Below are 18,100 nucleotides of genomic sequence, written 5' to 3'. Positions count from 1 at the left end.
TGGACACGGTCAAGGATAGATCGGGGCACCGTTACGGGGACACAGGGGCGATTTCGCAGAAAGGCACTACTTGGCTGCATGATAGGGACATCTCGGACCTTTGGAGGCACGCACACCCGCTTGCAACGCAGTACACATTCTACTCACACGTACACCACACCTACGCCCGCATAGACCACTTCATGGGCTCTTCGACCCTCATTCCCCACATCACCACAGTGGCGATTGTCCCGGCTGCCCTCTCCGACCATCAAGCAATGGAACTGACACTTCAAGTACCCTGCACGCCACGCACTCCGGGGTTGTGGAGACTTAGCGAAACCCTCTTACAAAAGCCGGCGGTCGCCCGCCAACTTCATAAATGCATCTCGGACTACCTGGCCACCAATGATACCCCTGAGGTGTCGATGTCGTCCTTATGGAGAGCTTTGAAAGCTGTCGTTAGAGGGGAGCTGATAGCGATATCAGCTGCAGACGCCGCACTTCGCAAAGAAAAGAGGAGCGACCTCTCCGACAAAGTTGCGGAGTTGGAGAGAGCTCACAGCCGCACCGGAGCCCCGAGAATTTGGCGCCAACTTAAGGCCGCCCGGGCTCAGTTGGCTAGCCTCGATACCGACAGAGCAGAATTTGCTGCTCTTCGCCTCCGCCACACGTACTACGTGGGGGGCAACCGCACCGGCCGGCTCCTGGCCAGTGCCTTGAAGGCCAAACTCCAACGCTCCAAAATCACGACGCTGCTAGACGATGCCGGCGAGGCAGTTACCGAGGACGCACAGATTGCCTCGGCCTTTCGCTCCTACTACGCCTCTCTGTATAGCACAGATACGGCGTCGCCGACAGCCATTGACGCTTACTTGCAATCGGCCAACATTACGCCGTTATGTTCAACGAGCGTGGAAACCCTTGATGCCCCCATTCGCCCCGACGAGATCCTCGCTGCCATTGCACGCCTCCGTCCGCTTAAATCACCGGGCCCTGACGGCTTCTCGTCGGGCTTTTACAAGTCCTTCGGCCATGTCTTAGCGCCTATCCTCGCCAGGCTCTTTAATTCCTTTGAAGGGCCAAGCTCCATCCCGCCCGATATGCTTGCAGCCGACATTATGGTCCTGCCTAAACCGGGCAAGCCCCCAACGCACTGCTCCGCATTCCGCCCCATCTCCTTACTCAATCTGGATCTGAAGCTGTTCACGGGGGTACTGGCGGCTCGCCTGGGCCCCTGCCTCCCGGGCATCCTCGAACCGGACCAATCGGGCTTTGTCCCGAACCGCCAGTGCAGTGACAATACCAAAAGACTCCTGCACCTCGTGGACAAAGCTCATTTTCAGGTTTCCGACTCTGCCCTAGTAGCCATCGATGCGGAGAAGGCTTTCGACCGTGTCGATTGGACTTACCTGCAGGCTGTGCTGCAACGCTACCGCCTGGGCGACCGGTTTCAGGCCTGGATCGCGAGCTGCTACTATCGTCCCTTGGCCCGTGTCCGGCTGGGCGGCCTCAAGTCCGACCCCTTCGAGATACAGAGGGGAACTCGCCAGGGCTGTCCCCTCTCACCACTCCTATTTGCCCTATACATAGAGCCCTTGGCGCAGAAGATCCGCGATAATCCCCACATTTTAGGAATGTCTTTCGGCAACGAACCCCACGTGGTGGGATTGTACGCGGACGACATAATCGCCGCGTTGGACCGTCCCTCTAGCTCCATACCAGCGCTTTTGACGGAGCTGGACCAATTCGGCAGGGTGTCGGGTTTCAAGGTCAACCAGGGTAAGTCCCTGATACTACCCCTTGGCAGCCATGCTCTTTCCAACAGCCCACCGGCCACCTTCGGTTGCCAACTGCGGTCCACCACCCGTCTGCCATACCTGGGGATTACTCTGACCTCCTCCACGGTCTCGACGGTTACTCACAACTACTCTACCTTATCATCCCAAATCCGGGCTGACCTCGCGCGTTGGTCGAAGCAACCCCTCTCCTTACTTGGGAGGATCGCGGCGGTAAAGATGTCGGTCCTACCCAAAATACTATACATCTTTCAGACCCTCCCGGTGTCACCGCCAATGGGGACGCTAGCTGACCTCCAACATGCTCTTCACCAATTTGTGTGGGAGGGGAAACGCGCCAGACTACATCGTCAAGTGGCGCACAGGACAGTGGACGAGGGCGGCCTCGGGATCCCAAACTTGCTGCAGTATTTCCAGGCCTCGCAAATTCGGTATCTGGTGGAATGGTACCGGCCCGAATCGGAGAAGAGCTGGCTCTTTCAGGACAGGGCCATGGCACAGACCTCCCTGTGGAAGATACCGTTTCTTGCTCGCCGGCATAGGCCGCGTTATCTCCTCCGTTCCCCTATTACTCGGACCACTATGGCAACCTGGGACATGGTGGCAGTCAAACGGGGCCTCACGACCTTCCCGTCCCCACTTACTCCACTCTTTGACAACCCCGCATTCCCACCCGGCACGGACACTCGAGCTTTCCTGCAATGGCGTGATACACCGTGCCGATCGGCCGGGCACCTCTTTGACACGGAGGGGTTCCTTCCTCTCGCCGAGCTCTCGCGAGACTATGGAGTGGACAACCCTCACATGTATCAATATTTCCAGATCCGCCACTGGCTCTTGAGCCCGGACGTTGCCCCTCTGGTGGGCCGGCAAATGACACCGTTCGAACGCTGGCTAGTGTCCAAAGACTCAGGTAAACATCTTATCTCAGATCTCTATCGGATGCTCTCCCCTACTGCCGACCCTGCTAAAACCGCTGGGCAGCGGCGCTGGGAAGCGGAATTTGGAAGACCTCTTTCCACGATCGAATGGAACCACATATATTACAGGGCCGCCCACACTACCCGCAACACCAAAGCCAGGGAATCGGCGATAAAATTGGCTATATATTGGCACCTTACCCCAGCGAGACTCAACCAAAGCAACCCGACCCGTAGCGCGCTGTGTTGGAGAGGATGTGGCAGCCGGGGTACACTGACTCACCTCCTATGGGACTGTCCCGCCTTGCAGGAGTACTGGAAGGTCGTCCTGGACGATATTGACTCCACATTCGATACTGAGATCCCACGTTTCCCAGCATACACACTCCTAGGACTTCCAAACGCACTTACATTCCCCCTACGATCAGCTCGCGGCAAACAGATGGGCATCGCCATGCAGGCAGCGTCGCAACACATCTTGTCGCTATGGGGCTCTACTACCCCACCCACCCACACTGGCTGGTTGCACAAACTGTGGTTCACCTTGGGCATGGAACGGATTCAGGCCACACTAACACATACCACTGACGCATTCCGCACCACTTGGCAGCCACTCCTAGCGTTGCTCTCCAGGGAATTCCACGAAATCACCTGCCCGAAGTACCTTCGTATCCTATGACTTACGGACTGCATGATAGACCGAACGCAAACAGAGGCACCCTGATACATTTAGTCTTGCAATACCTCACAAGACTACTATGGAAGACTGGCGTACTGGTGGGGTGGGGGGGGGGGGGTGTTGCTTTGGGGTGTTAGGGGGGGGGCGGGTTCTTAAGGCTGGCTTGCTTACTTGTTGCCCCGACTAGGGGCGTCTTTCGACCTCCGGGCACTACCTTTACATCTGAGCATGCTCACCCTGCTCATCTAACGCTTATTAAGAGAAGACGTGTCTGTCTGTCTCGCTCGCTTAACCTGCCTGTTGATTGTGCTTAGCTATGCCATGCCTTCTTTTTCTGTTCTGAAAAATTCAATAAACATACTTTGAAATTAAAATTTTCCTCCTACCTCGATTACTGGCTGTTGAAGGTGACCTCGCTCCAGGCAGTCTTCTCCTGACTACAGACTATAGTGGACCTTCTGCTTCCGCTAGGGTTCACTATCAACATGCCCAAGTCACTCCTGACTTAGACCTCCCCTTTTATTGGAGCTATTCTGGATACAGTGCGGTGTCTGGCATATACCTAGTACAGCAAGTCCAGGGTGTTCAAATGATTCCAATGTTTGATTCTCTATCCTGTATTGCAGTGAGACTAACTCTGAGGCTGCTCGGTCTCATGGCCTCCTGCATCCTCTTGATAACACATGTCTGTTAGAATATGAGGGCTCTGCAGTGGGATCTGAAATCCCAGTGGGCACAACATCAGGGGAATCTGTCTGACCTGGTCCAAATATGGGAGGAAACAGCAAAAAAGCTGCAGTTATGGCTCGAAGACTGTGATTGGGTCAGTGGCAGACCCCTCACCCTTCCACATCCTGAGCTCACAGTAGTTACAAATGCGTCACTTCTGGGTTTGGGCAGTCATCTGAGAGAGGTGGAGATCAGAAGACTCTGATCTCCAGCTTATTCTCATCTCCACATCAACCTATCCTAACTGAGAGCGTTTTGCCTGATGTCGAAAATCCTTCTTCCACTCAATGGAAGGCTGGTTCAGGTGTTCAGACAACACCACCACCTTGTGGTATTGCAATAAGCAGGGCAGAGTGAGGTTGGGGACTCTGTGTCAAGATGCCGCACATCTTTGGGCATGGCTGATAGTTCAACATCTACTGTGCTTGCTGAATGCCAGAGCACACTAACTGAGCCGTTGACGTCTCATGGATCACAAACGTGATCTTCATAAGGAGTTAGTGCATGGTCTCTTCAGTGTTTGGAAAGAACTTTGGTTGGATCTATTTACTGCTGCCTAGAACACACAGGGTTAGCACTTTTGCACTTGCCAGGCCTCTCCCGCTCGGAGATGTATTTAGTCTCCAGTTAAGCTCAGTAGTCCTGTACTCCGTTCAGCCAATGCCTCTCCTGTCCAAAGTTCTCAAGAAGATTAAGAACGACTGGGCCAAAGTCATCTTAATGGCCCAGGATTGGGCAACGAGAGACTGGCATCCCAAACTCCTGAGCAACTGTCCTCCGATGAAGCTTCCCCTTTGGGAGGACCTCCCATCGCAGCAACAGGGCAGCACCCTACCCTGCACACTCTCCACCTATATGCGTGGAGATTGAGCGACGACAGTTTAGGGTATTTGTTGTCCCTCCCAAAGTGTGTGATGCCATCTTGGCAGCTAGACGTTCCTCCCTGAAAACTGTTTACACCTGCCGATGGGACACATTTGTAGCTTGGTGTGCTACCAAATCCATTGATCCTCTGTCTGCACCCTTTTCTTAAGTCCTTTTGGTTACCTTATCTCTTGACTTGCAAGTCATGATTTGGACACAGAGATAAAGGGCACATTTCTGCCTTCATGTAGTTGCCGGACCAACCTTCCCTGCTTGAGTCACCTGTTGTGACACATTTCCTAAAATGTTTACAGCACGTTTCCTCCTACACCCTTCTTAAGACGCCAATGGGATCCTAATTTAGTTCTCACCTTTCTCACGTGTTCACCATTTGAGCTACTGCCCAGCTGGCCTCTCAGACTGCTGACCATCAAAATAGTCTGCATTTTGGCAATGTCTGCCTGTAGGGTTAGGGAGTTGCAGGCCCTTTCAATTTATTTCCTGTACACAACCTTTTTCATAAACAAGTTCGTATAACTGGGGAGAAAAGTGCCCATTCCAGTTTCTTGTGTTTGCTTTTACAGTGTATTTTTAAACAGAATGATGATGATCGTAATACAGAATTGAGACTGGTCAACAAATATCATGAGCAAAAGTGTAAGTGGTCTTTCTCTCAAAAACCGCCTACATGCCATAACCCCTCTTTGTGGTTGATACTAGTGTATAGAGCACCAACATCCAATGTCATCAAGAGAAAGTCTCTTCCCAAAAGATTACATCAATATGTTCCAGAAAATCACAACTGTCCCGAGTATCAGAGGGTAGGGTGCCAATGAAGGATTGTAAAGAGAAACTGAAGTACTTTGAATGGTTTCCAGTAAAGGTACCCCGTTATAAAACAATGGACCTCCCAGGAGATATAACTAAATCCTTGTGGATCTTGGGTAGAAGGTAGAGGATAGGTAGCTTCGGGTATTCACATTTCAAATAATAAAATTCTTGTATTTCAAAAAGTCCCCATTCTCTTAAGGCTATAACTATATCATGATAACATTTGATTAGTCAAGAATCTTCAACTCTATTGATCATTTGCTAGCACTGGTTATCTGCCAATGGTTTGAGACCCTCTGAGATACATGTAATTGGATATTATGATATTACCACTTTTGTCACAAGGTCTGATAACTATGGTGGTGTTTTGCTCCAAAGTTTACAAAGTATTGGAATTTTCCCAGGTCAAGCTGCCTCTGTTTATACCCATTCCTTCTAGGTTTTTTTGAGTCCCTACATTACAACTTCAAGAAAAGTGTCAATTACGTCAAAAGGTAAGACGGGTAAAAAAAAAAATGGATATAGATTTAAAGCTACTTTGACTGTACAGATCTAATGTTGTTCCCACGTTTGCCATTTTCAGGATAGGGTCCGATTCGTTAATAGCTTTATCATCCAAATCTCTCAATTATCGTAAGATCAGTGTCATGAATCAATCTTTGTGTACCAGGAATGGATTGTGTATAAAATAGAGAGACAACCTGACTTGGGAACAGTTCAATGCTTTGAAGAATTTGGAGCAAGGCAATACATTTGTTGTCAGACAGTCTAAAAAAAAGCACAATTTGGAGAAACCACGTAAAAGAGCTTATATATATATATATATATATATATATATATATATATATATATATATATATATATATATATGTCACACACAAACGGTCATTGAGGCGCGCTCGCTGCTGGTTCGGCTTGCAGGGGAATGAAAATATATATATATATATATATACATATATATATATATATATATATATATATTAAAATTAAATTCTCCAAATATTTATAAAAAAAAGTATTAAAAAAAATTATCCAAACGCAAAAATATTTTAAAAATAAGAAACTGTTCAAATCCAATGCTGTTGGAATCCCGCAGCAAAACAATATTTTTGCATTTCGAGGGGGAAGAAATCAAATGTACTCTTCTAAGTCCTTTCTAATGACATTTGCTAAAACATTGAGGAAATCAAGCATACTATTCTAACTCCAATCTGAAAAACTTCGGGGAAACTGCATACATTTGGGAAATTACATTTAATATTCTAATTCAGTCTAGTAGACATTTGGAAAAGTTGGATATGTTTGGGGGAGTGTTTCTAAGTACTGTATTAAAAACGTTAGGGAAAAGGCACACATTGGGAGAATATATTTATTGTTGTACCTCTAATCTAAAAACATCTGGGAAAAACCATACATTAGGAAGGTGGGGTTAGATTGAATATATATGCTACCTCCTGCATAACAAACAGTGGGAAAAGAGCATTCATTGGGGGGTGTTAGATTTACTATTCTAAATACAGAATTATAAACTTTGGGGAAAGTGCATACGTTGGTGGGGTCAGATTTACTATGCTAACACGAGTATAAGTACATAAGGAAAGTACATAAATTAGGAGGGTTTGGAGATGGTCGTATATGTTATTCTAACTCCAGTCTAACTAACATTGGGGAAAGTAATATTTCTCAGTTTAAATTTATTTAAAATAAAATGTGTTGCAATGGAAATGATTAACCTAATACAATAATCTTTTATTAAAAAAAAACTTCCCAAACCCCACACCGGCCTTAAAAATAGAATAAATTACTCTACAAACCATACATCATTTAAACAAATTGAAACATAAAAAATATGTTTAGTCAATGTATATGAATATAGTATTTGAAAACAAAACTGCCCACCCAATACCCAAATGAACCCCATAACACACTTAACTTTAAATACAAAATCTTTTTTAAAATATAGATTTCAAATGCATAAAATTAGCAACAAATCAATTAAAATATATAAATAATAACAATCTCTACCACCTAACTCCCTTAAAACAAAAAATCTCAAATAAAGAAATTAATACATAATTTAAAAAGTATTAGACATTTAAACAATAAGTAACAATAGAAAGATAAAATGTACTCAAGAAATTAATTAGTATAAATTAATATGTAATAGACGCTACCCACTTAACTCCCAATAAACCCAACAACCCTCCCAAAAAGTATAGATCAGTATTTTTTCAAAAATAATAATTTTACTATAACTTCTATAATAAAAACAAAAAGCTGATAAATAAACATTATTTTACACTACGATGTAATAGTAAATCTATTACAATGACAAAGCACTTACCTTAATTATTTTGGTCCACAATATTTTTGAGTCGGTATTTCGGCTAAAAATGTATATCTTTAGCCTTCACATTTTTAATTTAAAAAATGTCACCACCATAGAAGGACCTTAGATTGGACCTGTTCGATTAGGACATGGCCTTGTCATGGTGGTTCGTGGTCCGAATTTTTGGCGTCAAATTGGATATGGCCATGTTTACAGGCACATTTTGCTTTTATACGGTTATAAAGAATAATGTAACCTTTCCCTGAAATTCGTTTGTGTACTTCAACAACTTACTGTTTGCTTCTGCTTTGCTTCACTTTGTTTTGTATTCTATCCTGTAGACCTACGGGGGAAAGAATTTGAAACGAGTTGGGACGATCCTGCAGAGGGGAATCCTTATTTTGATGCTGTTCTGCTTCCCCTGCTGGGCCCTCTTTATTAACACTGAGCAGATATTACTACTCCTTAAACAGGATCCAGACGTGGCCAGGTATATGAATTACACTTAAGTAAGTTACTTTTTCCTTAGCTTTTTAAGGACATTGGGCCAGATTTGATCTTTGTCAATCTGATTTCAACCGAATCAGGCGTCGTGATGAAGACACTCCGCTCCCAAGCACATTCAAATATTTAGATACTCATTGTGATAGTTTGATATTGGCTGAAAATCTTACCAGTTCTGTCACTTGATCTATAATGGTGAACAGAAATTATTTAGTGATGTCCTCGGTGCCTCTTGAACAATTCCAATTATCAGTCTTTTTCACAACTATGCAAAGAATGGCTGCTCCCTAAGAATAAAACCTGTAGCAGCAGAGAAGCATATTTTAATGCATTATAGCAACTGTTTTGTGCTATGGTTAGATACTAATTTTCCCTCAAGTCTAATTAGAAGAGAAGTCAGGGACCGCTGCTTGCGGTTACTCTTGTCCATCTTCACTCCTATTGTATTCTAAAGACAGAACACAACATAAGGCGTTTTCGATTAGATTCAGTATATGCTCAGAAATGTCTGAGAGGAAAATCCTTTGAAATTAGCTGTTTTAGAAAGGGCAGTTCTGCATAAGTTTGATCAATATGAGGTGTTAAATTACATTCAGGTGATGTATGATGGAATATGACTTACTCAAAATCTTTGAACCGTTCTGTAAAACGAAAAAAGTCTTATTTTTGTCCCTTTGTTAATAATTGGATGTACAACATTATGTGGTACTGTTGTTTACTTAAGTACAGGCTATATCATGAAGATCTAACTGTGACAATAGCGATGTTGCGTTCTGGATAGCTAATTTAGTGAGGTCTGGATGTTTGTTGGAGTGAATGTACATTGCAGTATAAATAGTCCTTCTTTTCAACTGAGGGAGCATTGGCATGCTGCATATTCCCCCAAATCAATGTATTTTGTATAGTAAAGCCCAACGGGATTGTACATAAACATCAGCATTAGATAATGAACAGTTGCGTGGCCACCGCATGAGTGCGAATGGGTCAGCAGTGTGCAACCTCCGTGTGATCAGTGCTTGCTATATGACCCTCAAATTATTTCAGGACCACAGCAAGCAGAGACCAAACCTGGCTCTTTCGTATGGCCTCATGATAAAAAGGTGTAGACTCTTTGTTTTATGATTAAATGTCAGTAAAGTGGTTGCAGACCTGAAACCATAACAAATGCCTAGGAAGATGATGTACAGGGGAGTTGCTGAATATTGCATCAAAAAGGGAGCAGATTATACCTTCTTAATTTACTCAGAGTGGAGTGCATGCTGTCCCTGAGCCCTTCACTTTGCTTCTTTTGAGGCTTGCTTCTGGAGGCTGGATGTCTCTTGTCTCATCGGGGTTTAGACCATTGGCTTTTGAAATTTGTTTTCTTGATGTACTTTAATACAGAAATATTCGTGTTTAGACTGATCTTTAATCATGGTATATTAAAGACAGCCTTTACTTATCCACTTTAGGAGAAGAGACTGGGGTCATTTAGACTTTGTTACAGTGGAAGTACATGCAGTAAAGAGGCATTGCTCCTACCCTGCCAAAGTTGTGGTTCTCCCACTCTATTTGGAGTAGAGGAAACTATTTTTTATTATGGGTGAATCTCTGCAGGCTCTGCCAGTGTAAACTATTGACTTGGCTGCCTTTTTTCCATGGTGAAACCAGGCCAGAGGGGCGCTCGCACAGCCCAGCCCGCAAAGGCAGAAAACTACCGATCGGTTTTAGGGGTTAGTGTTCAGAAAATACAAATCTTTGCTGTGCTGGAACATCCAACATGGCATCCACTGTTTAGCTACAATAATTGAGGATAATCTGGAGCAAGTTGTTGCTGCCTACTTCCTGGTTATGACATACGCTGACATGTTGATGTCACACGCCGCTCAACACGAACTCCACAGCGAGTTGCTGTGAAGCGCCTCCAGACCCTTGGCCCCAACTGGCTTCTTGACCGCATCAGGACACCGAGTAGAGCCTGGAGCAGTGAGGTGTGTGCATTGGGGGCTTGGAGTGCAGTGCAGCAGAGTGCCGGTGAGGCCCTAGGGCCACGGTTCTCTCTGAATAGGCACGGAAGTGGCCTGTGTTGTTAGGTTGGTGTAGCTTGGTCTTATTTTTGACGGCATGCTGTAGTCTCCTTCGCATTTTCCATCACAAGCCTCTTGTGGGACCCTATTGCTATTGCCACTTTTGGTAGAGCAGGCCGCCTGAAGGGATAGAGGGCTTGGGCCCTTGGGCACCAGGCGCTTCGAGGTCAGAGTGCCTGGAGTACGGGGGGTGATTGAGCTTAGCACTGCCCTGTCATGCCTTTGCGCTGTACTGCTTGTACAGACTGTGTCAGCACTATTATCTGAATTGAGCCGTGGCTTGTGGTGCGTCAAAGCGGAAGTGGATGTGGGCTGCACATTTTCGTGAGTGGCGCAAGCAGGGTCTTACTGTGTCTCTGTTGTTCCCGGTGCTCTCTTATCTGTTGGTTTGCTGGCAGTGAGGTGCAGGAACAGGCGTCCAACTTGGTGGGAGGCTCTTGGTCCTAAATAGTTACCTGCTAAACTACCTAGTTTCTGGTAGCCTGGGGGGGTTATCTCTGGGAGGTGCACTATAAGAGGGATAACCTGGAGGTGGTGTCCAGTGGAGAAATATACCCTCATATGGCTGCAGACTTTGAATGTCACTTCCGAAGTCAACTTAACCAGCGATGCGTGGCTCATATTAGTGTGTATAAGTATTTAGTTTTACCTTATGTGGGGTGCAGTTGTGAGCTGGTCAGTGTGGAGAAGGTGTGGTGAAAAGTCCGGAGCAGGATAACTGATGGGGTAGGGCACTGGAAATATTGGTGACTATATGCAATAACTGTATAACTGGGGAAATTTGTGAAGTGTGCTCGCGCCCCTCCCTTGTAGATTAATTACGAAGCCAGCAATCACGGGAATGAGAGGCGGAGCCGAAAGCAGTTATCTAGAGAAAGGAGCAATACCAGTTGTCCAGGGACCCTAACATGGCAAAAAAACGTGGATCTGTTAGAATACTTTCTTCAGCACTATGCCAGAAAAAGAAATACAGCCCATTAAGAAACAAGGCATTTCACTTGGGAGCTTTAAGGGGGAGCAGAATTCTATCAACATGTTTCCAAAAACTGTCTGAAGAGATCCTCTGTTCTAGTATATTTCCTGTGCAGACGGAAACAAATGAGAGGCCCCAAGTTGTTGATGATAGTCAAATTGAGCCAATAGAGCCTGAGGGACTATTGCAGAACTCCAGGAACAGCAAAAAAGTGAGGAAAATGTATTCAAGAGTGAACATCCTCTTATGTGGACTACTGTAGCTGAAACTCAGGACTTACAGGGCTCCATAGTATTGGACTATACATTACCCGACATTCTGCCTTTTAAACTGAATGAGGAAGTAATAAATAGAGAATCCGTTTTATTGCCCAAGACACCCAAAAGGTTGAAAAAATTATTGGAGCAGTTTTCTGGTACACAAAGTTCAATAGGGCCAGATGTATCAAGCCTTTTACTAGTCTCAAACGGGCCGATTCGCAGAACGGTAAAAAGCCTTTTGGGATGTAGCATCCCAAAAGGCATGATCAAAATAGGGGATCGTAATTGCGATTCCCTAAATGCAATACGAGAAGTTCTTAAAAATTGCGACCTTACTTTATGGAATCGCAAATTACCACCAACTTCAAGTAGGTTGTAATTAGCAAATAACTGGAAAAATGCAAATGTTTGCATTTTTCTAAGTGCCGTGTGGCGCACACACATGCCCGTAGGCATGTATGTGCCCCACATGTGCACACTTAACTTTTTTGGGGGTGCACCCTTGTAATTGCATTTGCAAATTGCATTACCAATTTGGTAATCGCAAATTGCAAATGTCTTCCCATTCATTCCTATGGGCCATTTACGATTTTCTGTTAAGGAATATGTAGGAATCGCACTTTTTTGAGCGAAACCTACATACGTTGCATTTTGCGATTCCATAATAGCGACTCAGTAAAATTCGCTATTATGGACTCTCAAAATTCAGCGTTGATACATCAGGTCCATAGCTTCTATTTTATCGAACATTTCAGGGTCACCTGATTTGGTATTGAACCCGCTTAGTAGTACTACATCAGATTATGTGTCTCTCTCTAATCGAACATGTTTTGTCATCAATTTTGTACTTATTTGAAAAGGCAGCGTATAGTTGTGATCATATTTTAGATATTTAATCAGTGATACTTAAGGAATTACTTTTGAAATCAGCTGGCGAGAGTAGTGATGCAAGTTTCAAAAGCTTGGGTATATGCTGCAGTAGGGAAATGGGAGTCCAAACAGGGAGGCCTGAAAAAGAACGCAAAATAAAGGATATTAAGGGTAAGTTGTGAGACCACCTCTATCAGCTGAAATTGTTCCTCAGAAAACAAGATGTTGCAAGCCAAGTGGGCACTACTAGTAAAAGGGAAGAACGTCTAGATCCAATACAGGATATGGAGGTTTTTACAATATTTAAAAATGTACAAAAGGGTAAGAAGTTGGATCCAATTCGTAAGCTAGGGATTAGACAGAGAAAAGGGAACATTGTAGGTTGGAAAAGAACGAGAATGATTAGATTCCCAACAGTGGTGCTACAACAAGGAACCCTTGTTTGGCAAACAGAGTGCTTGGCAGTGCACTGCAACTAATTGGCCCACCCCCAACAACTCCAGCATCCTCTGCTCCCCCACCCCAAAGGCAGGCATGGTTATAACTCACAATGCTCACTGACAGCCAATTAACTTCCTTGGTTGTGTTCTTACCATCATCGTGTGGGTGGGACGTGGACTCCATTCTTTGTTGTGCAATCAAGGGGGGGGGTTGCTAGCCAGGTCACATCCAACAGTAGGGCAGAGGAGGCCTTCGTGACATCCAGTCCTGTGGGAGCAGTTTTTTTTTCTCCAAATTTTAAGTGTATATTAGAAATCGAGCTTACGCTAACATAAGCCGGTTGCATGGTGTCTTCCATCTTGAAATGATGTCATAATACACCATGTGATAAGGGCGTGGCATGCAGACGAGGTGAGCAGACGCGAGCGCCGGGGCTCCGTCATCCTTTTCCCCGACTGCATTTATCCTGAGCCCCGGGCAGGGATTGGCTGCCCTAGATGGGGAGCCCCCTGGCTCCCTATAGCAGTGGCTGGTGGGCTTGAATTTCCCTGACAAAGGGAATTAAATTGGAAAAAACCAGAGAGAATGGAATGAGCGTGGCGCAACAAAGATGGTGCCTATGTCTGGCTGAGCTGAACAGAGTGGAGCTGCAGCAGCGAAGGCGGCAAGCGAGAGATCGCTGTAACATGCCTGTCGAAACCGTCAGTGGGCCAAGCGGGAAAAGACCCAGAGAGTAATTGCTTCCAGAGCCGCGACGGAGCGGAGCAATGCGGCTGACGGCGGACTGGTGAAGAGCGGCTGGGCAGCCGGTGGGGCAGGTGAAGGACTGAGACTTCTCTGCTAATCCGGAGATACGTTGGAGGGAAGTACGGCCCAGCGGGGGGGGAGGGGTGCTCCTAATGGGATTTACACTCTGCAGCAGGCAATAATCCCAGAGACTGAAGAACACAGAGGAGAAGAGGAATTGAGAGTTCTTCCTGGTGTGCAGCAACGTCATGAGGTAAAGCGCAGAGATGTGGAATTCCTATAGCCCGACGCCCAGGACATATTGTTTGGGGTCAACGGCAACAAGTTTTCATGTGCATTTTGTCCTTGGGACAAGTAGACCCAACCCTCTACAGTAGAAACCCTTTGGCTGCCTCTTTACAGTACCACATTATGAATCAGGGAAGGACATTGTCTGCTGTTTACGTAATATTTGTATACATGTGTTAATGCTGTTCGAACTTGTATTTATGGTTCATTAATGCAAAGACTTTGTTAGAGTGAGCGCTCTAAATAAATGTAGTAAGCTCAGACTGCACTACTGACAGTGGTTGTAGTATAAAAATGTATTCACACGTTTTCAAAGTTTAGCAATATCTGGCTATGTTTAATGCTCCCAGAATGATTTCTGATTAGATGCAAATATTTGCAGAAACTTGAAAGCAAGATTGATGATTCTTTGCTTTCAAAATAAAATGTTCACATAAAATGGAAATAGGAAAAATACATTTAGCAAAATGGAAATAGGAAAAATACATTTAGCTAAACTACTGTAAAATATCAGGTACCATTTCTTTGCAGCATCATTTATTAAAAAGTGTTGATGCATGCTGGCATTTATTCATAATGGAAAATCAGTGTAACCCGTTTCAATAAGATTATGGGAATCAAAAATAAACAAGCACTGGCAAAGCCAGTAAGTCTGAAATTGGTGGTCCGCCTTTTCAGTTTATCAATGTGCATCTCGTTTAGGCATTCTTTTTGTAAAATCTTATTGGTGTGGGAGCTGGTGGGCCTTCACCATTATAACAAACATTGGCAAAAGCAAAATTTGTTTTTGGTCTCAAAAAGCACATATTGCCACTGTAGTAGCACTGAACAAAACTACTTTGTGAGCCAATATGCTCCTTGTGAAAGATCAGAATACTGTCACTCACAGTGAAGCCAGCCAAAAGACAAAGAGAGAGAGAGAGAGACAGAATTTTAATAAACACAAAAGGTCATGGTTAACGCCAGACCCAATAAGGGGCCCAATTATTAGTGAACGTCTCAAAAGTGCACCCATGGTATATGTCCTTGCATTAAGTGCAGATGTACATCTTTCGTGAATTCACAAGAATTTACAGAAGTAGGCCAAGAAATAGTAGTACTAGAAAATATTTGTGAAGTGCATTATAGCATGAGAAAATATGAATGTGTAGATTTGCTCATGCAAAAATCTGTTGAATGATTTTCTCAGTATGGGAAAAGATTAGAGAAGAGTTGGGGAAAACCCTTAAAAGATAAAAGGTAATAGGTTTGCATAGATTCAAAGGGGCATTCTAACCCTGGAACGATTTCTTACCACTACCTTCAGACCCAGTCCGTAGATCATAGAAATGTGACCAAATAAGTGAATTGTTGGTATTCTAACACTACTATGGTATGAGCCCTGGCATAATCAGAAAGGCTATATCAGAGCTCTTATATAATGAGATTTCTGCCATCATTTGTCGTCACATTATATGGCACAAAAATGGACAAGTGGATTTTGTTACCGTGGGTGGGGATCACCCTATCACGGGGAGTAGCGTTAACCCACACTACTTCTACAGTAAACAGCGCAAGATTAGCGTCGATGGGGTGCGCAAGGTGTTATTGCAGGATATACAAACTGCGGATCAACAAAAACTACGGGAGCTAGAGCGAGGAAGACCTGAGAGGGCAGACAAGCAAGAGGCGCCTTTAGAAGCCAGGGAAGCAGTTGCAGCAGAAGTTGAGTTTCTCCGTTGCTTTGATTACAAACAATACCCCACTAGAGCCCATACTGAGAGGGACAAGTCTGCTGCCCTATTGGCCTGGCTGGTTAGTTCGGCTAGAAGAGGCTCAGTGATTCTTGAGCGCAGGAAGCAGAATGGAGCTCAGGGAACAGAATGGAACTGTATGTTAAGGGCAGCAAGGAATTAACAACTTGATCCATGAGTTGTATATAGAATTATATAGAAGCAGGATAGAGTTGGAAGATGTAGCCCTCTATGCCTTCCTGGGAGACACAGAATTGCCAGTATTGGAGTGGGATATAGTGGTTATCATGGGACGCGAAGTGGAGCTGGGCGAGGTGAGGGGGGCTATCAAAAGTATGGCCAGAAATAAAACGCCTGGAATGGATGGGTTGCTCTCAGAATTCTACTCCGCATTCAGTGAGATTTTAGCACCAAGGCTTGTAGAGCTCTAAAATGAAGCGAAGCGAGTGGGGCACCCCCGGCCACGACACAGGAAGCAATTCTAATCCCACTCCATAAGCCTGGGAAGCCGTTTTGGGACATTTCAGTGTACAGGCCACTCTCCATGCCTAATTTAGACTATAAGATCCTGAGTCGCATTCTGGCCACCCGCCTCCTCCCCTATATGACAACCTTGATCCATAACGATCAGCCTGGGTTTATCCCCACCAGAATCATGGCCCTCAATGTTCGGCAACTCCTTCGGGTATTGGAAGTAGACTTATACCGGAAAGAGGAAGCGGTAGTCTTTTCGGTTGATATCGAATAGGCATTTGATAGCCTGGAATAGCCTTACCTGTTCCGGGTGATGAGGACATTCGGAATAGGAGAGGAATTTGTGAAACGGACGGCTCTTTTGTATACTGATTCCACTGCTAGGGTCAATACTGGGGGACTAATCTCGGATGCTCTCCCCCCCCTTTTATTTGCTTTGGCAATGAATCTGATAGCAGTTTGGCAACTCCATCACATCGCACTGTATGCAGATGACCTATTAATGTTCCCTGCAGACTCTAAAGTAGCAGTATCTGGAGCAAAGGAACTGCTGCGAGAGCCAGGGGAAATAGCGGGATTCAAAGTAAACTGGACAAAGACCTGCCTTTTCCCTACAAAGGGACACAGTGGGGGACCACAAGTGACAGACGGAGTGTAGACTGCTGCCTGACGTACCTCGGCACACAAAGTTATCATAACCCGGAAGACTTATTGGAGGGTAATATCGGAAGAGCCATAAGGGGTGCGAAACGCAGCTTTGACTTGTGGGGGGACTCTCTCATTATCAGTAATTGGCCGAGTAGCTCTTCTTAAAATGATTACACTTTCAAAGCTATTGTATTTTTTTGGGGGTGTTGCCGGTGTGGATTCAAGCAAAAACGTTTTCCCAGCTCCGATCACTGTTATTGTAATTGTAACATAAACTTATATAGCGCAAAACTGTCACCCTACGGGTGCTGCGACTTACCAAGTTGTCACTGAGCAGAACAGATAGCCTATTCGCTGATTTGGGGAGCTCATTTTACTCATCACTGGGGAAGAGCCAAGTCTTTAAGCTTTTCCTAAATGGAAGCAGAGATTTAATTTGTCTGATGTTCAGGGGAAGATCAACCAAGAGTCGTGAGGCTACTACACTGAATGCTCTGCCACCTGTCCTGGTCTTCTTAAATCTAGTGGTGGTCGCCAGATTTGCACTGGAAGAACTGAGATTTCTCCCAGGAGTGTAGCAGGTGAATTTCTCCTGCATGGACATTGGACCCAAGCCATGTACTACCCTAAACACAATAAAGAGGGATTTGAATTGGATTCTCTCATTGATGGATAACCAGTGAAGGTCCTTTAAAGCTAAGGTCATTGAGGACCTGCGCTGCCTATTTAACGCCAATTTGGCTGCTATGGACAAGATCCTCTGCAGCTTCAGTAACACTGATTGCAAGTACAAAGAGTTGCAGTAGTCCTGTCTACTTAAAATTATACTCCTCACTACTAGGGGTGTAGTAGCACTGGTCAGAGTGGGAGAATCTGGTGTATTGCTCTTATCAGGGAAAATCAAACACTAACTCTTTTATTGACTTGTGACTCCATTTGGAGGTTATCATCCATTAAAACCCTTCC

At 45.0% G+C, this 18,100-nt stretch overlaps 1 protein-coding gene across 6 annotated transcripts in view; it reads left to right on the top strand.

Moving 5' to 3' along the window:
* LOC144822411 (multidrug and toxin extrusion protein 2-like) overlaps window positions 1-18,100 on the top strand; it is an 877,798-nt gene that overhangs the window by 179,914 nt on the left and 679,784 nt on the right. For all 6 annotated transcript variants that reach the window (XM_078679885.1, XM_078679890.1, XM_078679888.1 and 3 more), the window contains one exon: window positions 8,472-8,620. In XM_078679885.1, coding sequence (XP_078536011.1) covers window positions 8,472-8,620 — 149 coding nt within the window. The remainder of the gene's footprint in view (window positions 1-8,471; window positions 8,621-18,100) is intronic.

This window comes from Lissotriton helveticus, chromosome 3_1 (assembly GCF_964261635.1).
Source record: "Lissotriton helveticus chromosome 3_1, aLisHel1.1, whole genome shotgun sequence".
In the NCBI taxonomy this organism is placed as follows: Eukaryota; Metazoa; Chordata; class Amphibia; order Caudata; family Salamandridae; genus Lissotriton; species Lissotriton helveticus.
Note: the sequence above shows the minus strand (reverse complement) of the source record. Positions and strands in the feature narration are given on the sequence as shown.